The sequence below is a fragment of the Dipodomys ordii genome, unplaced genomic scaffold (genome assembly GCF_000151885.1).
Source record: "Dipodomys ordii isolate 6190 unplaced genomic scaffold, Dord_2.0 Scaffold7, whole genome shotgun sequence".
In the NCBI taxonomy this organism is placed as follows: Eukaryota; Metazoa; Chordata; class Mammalia; order Rodentia; family Heteromyidae; genus Dipodomys; species Dipodomys ordii.
In genome coordinates, this window is record NW_012267223.1 from 8,661,272 (window position 1) to 8,666,249 (window position 4,978).

Sequence of the window (4,978 nt, forward strand, 5' to 3'; positions counted from 1 at the left end):
AATTGACAGCCAGCTCTGTAAATATTAAAGCTGAAAGAGGATTTTATACATTGTTCACCAAACCAACTATCCATTCTCTGGAGCTATAGCCATCAACTCATTTAGTGTTTTCATGTTTCTATAGTTCATTGTTTCTCAGAAGATGATTTGGAATAAAGTGGCATGAATGCCTTATTTATTTTTAAATTTAAAACAAAAAAGCTTTCCACAGATGCTCATGGAGAGGAGTGGGCAAGGAAATTTTCTGCCTACTTAACACCACTGAGGCATGTGAGAAAGCAATTTTTGTGTTGGATTCTTAAGACAGTTACCCTATCAAATCTGGCAGGTTCTACACTTCTGTGAGGTAATTACCTCGACAAAGTCCAACTATATAGAATGCGCATGCACACATATTATACTCGGGGTATCTATTTGAAGTTACAAATGTCTCCATTTTGCCTAAAACAATGATCACAATGCAACCACTTATTTTCCCTTTCGAGAGAGAAATGGGAAATTTTCTAGATGGTGCTCCACTTAGGAAACAAATTCTGCCATTAGCAGTGGAAATGAGAGAATAACACAGTCTCTCTACATGGGCCTTTTTCAAGGCTCTAAATGGGGAAAACTATTCATAGGAAGCTAGTATTGTGTGGTTTGTGGAATTCAAACAATCTCATCCTGACATCAGGATCTTTGGAAAGGCGTATGTCAGCCTTTAGATTTCATATGGTTATTAGGCTCTCATCTATAAAGAGTGAAGAAGTAAGCCAAAATAAATTGGAGGTGATATTATACTGCTCATGCCTCCCCCATGGTAATTCAGACCGAAGGATTGATGGATTGTTTTGAATCATGTAAATGGAATTTCTTTGTGTCAGTTTATACTCAGATAGTCTCAAGTCAAGCCAAATTCCAAGTTTCAAACCCTTTGTAAATGAAGATTCTTTTGTCCTTGCTTTATTGGAAAAGTACACCTGTGTTGAGTGTCCCATTGCTTTCTCTGTGTTTATGTAAAAATGCCTGGCAATTACATATGAGCCAATAATCACTGTTTAAAAAAAAGAGGAAAAGAAATCTTTCCATATTTATGATTTACAAGCCTGAGGTTTATGAATCTTTTTTTCCCCACCTTTGGTCCAAGTGCAAACTTCATAAGGAAGCAGACAAAACATTGAAGCAGGTGGAAGGTAGGGAAGGCACTGTACCTTCTTTTTAGAAAGTAATTCAAAGGCACTTTCAAATCGGGGCATCATTTAGGTGTCAAAAGCTGCCAAAATGTAACACACATTGCAATTTTCACAGATGACTAATCTTAGGAAAAATGTGTTGGGGCACATTCTTGCATAATCGCTTGGATATAGAAGAAGTCAAAAGACTGTAACAAGGCATTTTCGAAGACAATGCACCTTGCCTCTTTATAAAAGGATGCACAAAACTGGGATAAATGCTTTGCTTCATTTGTCTTCAGTGGGCTTGACTGAAAAATGGTTCTGGTGACTGCTTAATCTTTAGTGTGGTTTTGGGGAGGAGAAAGAAAAAGGGGTGTCTGCCTTATCAGAACTTCAACAAATTTCTGATGTCTCTCTTCAATACAGGACATGCCTTTTGTTGTTGCAAAATTTAAAAAAAGGTGTGAATCACTTTGATATTTTAGTGCTAGGTTGAATTCATTTTGTGAATACAAACTTGATAAAGAAAACACCTTTGGCTTTCTCTTAGGCTGTTATTAGTCAAAGAATAATGTATCTTTATTAGAGTCAAGATGGAAAGTTCATGCACGTAGGTAGTTCTTAACCTAGGGGAGAATGAGGCAATTGGAAAAAGAAAATGAAAATTGCTATTTGTTCTTGTTAAGTAAAGGTGAATGCCTTCCCCCATAGGAACCTATAGCAAACAACAGTCCTGGAAGTGAAAGTAAGCTGACTGGCATTTATGAGCTGCTTAGATTACAAAGTTGTCTCTGTCTGAAAGAACCCAGCATTGGACCTACACGAAATGAGTTCCTGCCTTATCTCAATCCGCTAAAGACCTGGTCCTTTGGCACAAAGGTGCTTGCTTCCTAGCCTGTCATTACACATGGCAATCCCATCTCTGGAGAATTTCAACGACTCTTATTGCTAAGCAACAGAATTGTTCTCTATCCCCCAGAGCAAAGCTGTGTCTTCAAGTCAGAATCACTCCCACTAACTGAGATGCTGGCAGGCATAGCTGCACAGTGGCTACTCCAAGTGTGCAAAGCGATGGACCAAACCCAAACTCGATCCAGAAACTTCCATCCATTCACATGATTCCCAGAGAGGGCTCACACAAAATCGCCTGGGCCTCTTGAAGTCGGCCTTCTCGTGGAGGGCTCGATTTTCCCCCCATAATGCATTGCAGTGCAATTAATATCAAGGCTGCATTGACAGGAAGTATTCTCTTTCTGAAAGTTCATTGACAAGCCTTGGAATCAGAAAGACTTTCTTTGGTTGAATGACTTGGAAACCTAGCAAGCAGGAAAGGCGAAAAAGGAAGAGAGTAAGAGCTGCTAGGTCAACCTGGAGGTTAAATAGAGAGGTGGCCAGAAGTACAAGAGGTGAGAATTGAAAGATTGGTGGAAAGAGTGTTACAGGTAACTCATCTCTGTCCAACACTTTTGTGATCTGGAGTAACTATTGAGGGAAGGAAACATTCTAGGGAACAAGGAATGAAGGTCCCTGCAATCCAATGCAGACTCTTTTCTGTATTCGGTTCTGTTTCGGTTGGGAAATGCTGCCTTACTCTTTCAGGAAAGGACTTCTTTTGTAACGAAGGGCTCTGTGTTCTTCTCTTGCAGGACAAACTCTCTGGATGTCTGCTGAGTTACAGAGGTAACTGCATGTCCGTCAGGAGACCTTGGTAGAACCGCAAGGCTCTTGGAGACAACTCATCTCTCCTCGTTTTATTATTTTATTTTATTTTTTTTTTTTTGTGTGCGTGTGTCCTCACTGAACATTCAAAACTGTTTCTCCAAAGGGTCTTGCAAAAACTCAGACTGTTTCCCAAAGCAGAAGCACTGGAGCCCCCAGCAGAAGCGATGGGCAGTGTGCGAACCAACCGCTACAGCATCGTCTCTTCGGAAGAAGACGGCATGAAGTTGGCCACCATGGCGGTGGCCAATGGCTTCGGGAACGGGAAGAGCAAAGTGCACACTCGACAGCAGTGTCGGAGCCGCTTCGTGAAGAAGGACGGCCACTGCAACGTGCAGTTCATCAACGTGGGCGAGAAGGGGCAGCGGTACCTGGCGGACATCTTCACCACCTGCGTGGACATCCGCTGGCGGTGGATGCTGGTGATCTTCTGTCTGGCGTTCGTGCTGTCCTGGCTCTTCTTTGGCTGCGTGTTTTGGTTGATCGCTCTGCTCCACGGGGACCTGGATGCGTCGAAGGAGAGCAAAGCCTGCGTGTCGGAAGTCAACAGCTTCACGGCCGCCTTCCTCTTCTCCATCGAGACGCAGACCACCATCGGCTACGGCTTCCGCTGCGTCACGGACGAATGCCCCATCGCCGTGTTCATGGTGGTCTTCCAGTCGATCGTGGGCTGCATCATCGACGCCTTCATCATCGGGGCGGTCATGGCGAAGATGGCGAAGCCCAAGAAGAGGAACGAGACCCTGGTGTTCAGTAACAACGCCGTGATCGCCATGCGGGACGGCAAGCTGTGCCTGATGTGGCGCGTGGGCAACCTGCGCAAGAGCCACTTGGTGGAGGCGCACGTGCGCGCCCAGCTGCTCAAGTCCCGCATCACCTCCGAGGGGGAGTACATCCCCCTGGACCAGATCGACATCAATGTGGGTTTCGACAGCGGGATCGACCGGATCTTCCTGGTGTCGCCCATCACCATCGTCCACGAGATAGACGAAGACAGCCCCCTGTATGACTTGAGCAAGCAGGACATCGACAACGCGGACTTCGAGATCGTGGTGATCCTGGAAGGGATGGTGGAGGCCACGGCCATGACCACGCAGTGCCGGAGTTCTTACCTGGCTAACGAGATCCTGTGGGGTCACCGCTACGAGCCGGTGCTCTTCGAAGAGAAGCATTACTACAAGGTCGATTATTCCAGGTTCCACAAGACTTACGAGGTTCCCAACACGCCTCTTTGCAGTGCTAGGGACTTAGCGGAGAAGAAGTACATCCTCTCCAACGCGAATTCCTTTTGCTACGAAAACGAGGTTGCCCTCACCAGCAAAGAGGAAGACGACAGTGAAAACGGGCCCCCCGAAAGTACAAGTACGGACTCCCCCCCTGATCTAGACCTGCACAACCAGGCCAGTGTCCCCTTAGAGCCGAGACCCTTAAGGCGAGAATCGGAAATATGACTGGTTGTGTGTCAGCGGGGAGTGGTTCCTTGTCTGGGATTATTATTCACTTCACCACCACGCGGTCTGTGGGTCAAAGGCCTGATAGAGTGACAGAGACCACAGGACTGGCTCAGAGGTCAGCGCCCCCGCCAGGGACTAAGGCTCGCCAAAAGGTTTCCAGGAAAGACTGTAAGCTCAATGATGGGTGGCATGCACTCAGCACGCCGCCGTGTGACCCCCAAAGGCACATACGTGTTGTAGAATAAGTTATGGGTTGTTTTTTTTTGTTTGTTATTGTTTAATGTATCGTTTTTGTGTTTTGTGTTTTGTTTTTTTGTTTTTTACAAAACTTGAATCTGCAGACAAGCCTAGCTTGGATATTCAACTTATCCAGAATGCTTTTCTTTAGGGGAACAAGAATGTTTTTAATGGCATAAAACAAAGGTAGCACTCTGCCTTAATTTTTTTGAAAAGCTGCTAACTACATGAACACAAAGTGTATTTTTGTTGCAAGTATAGTTTTTCTTGTGTGTAATTTAAAAGTCAGTGTTGAACTCGGGTTGAAAGCTTATGAAGTGATTCACAGTGGCAAGTGTTTGGCGATTAACTGCCAAAAAGGAGAGCCAGATTTTTCTGAGACTAGTAATTTGTGTTAGGATTGATCGCTCTCTT

At 44.9% G+C, this 4,978-nt stretch overlaps 1 protein-coding gene across 1 annotated transcript; it reads left to right on the top strand.

Annotated features, from left to right (window-relative positions):
* The first annotated feature begins 3,012 nt into the window (after positions 1-3,012).
* Kcnj2 (potassium channel, inwardly rectifying subfamily J, member 2) lies at positions 3,013-4,562 on the top strand. The gene has a single exon (XM_013037799.1). It carries the CDS (start codon positions 3,041-3,043, stop codon positions 4,322-4,324), a length of 1,284 nt encoding a protein of 427 aa, XP_012893253.1. The 5' UTR covers positions 3,013-3,040; the 3' UTR covers positions 4,325-4,562.
* The last annotated feature ends 416 nt before the right edge of the window (positions 4,563-4,978 follow it).

Bases quoted from the DNA above. Each gene is read 5' to 3' on its own strand.
- Kcnj2 (XM_013037799.1), top strand. From the start codon at position 3,041: ATGGGCAGTGTGCGAACCAACCGCTACAGCATCGTCTCTTCGGAAGAA.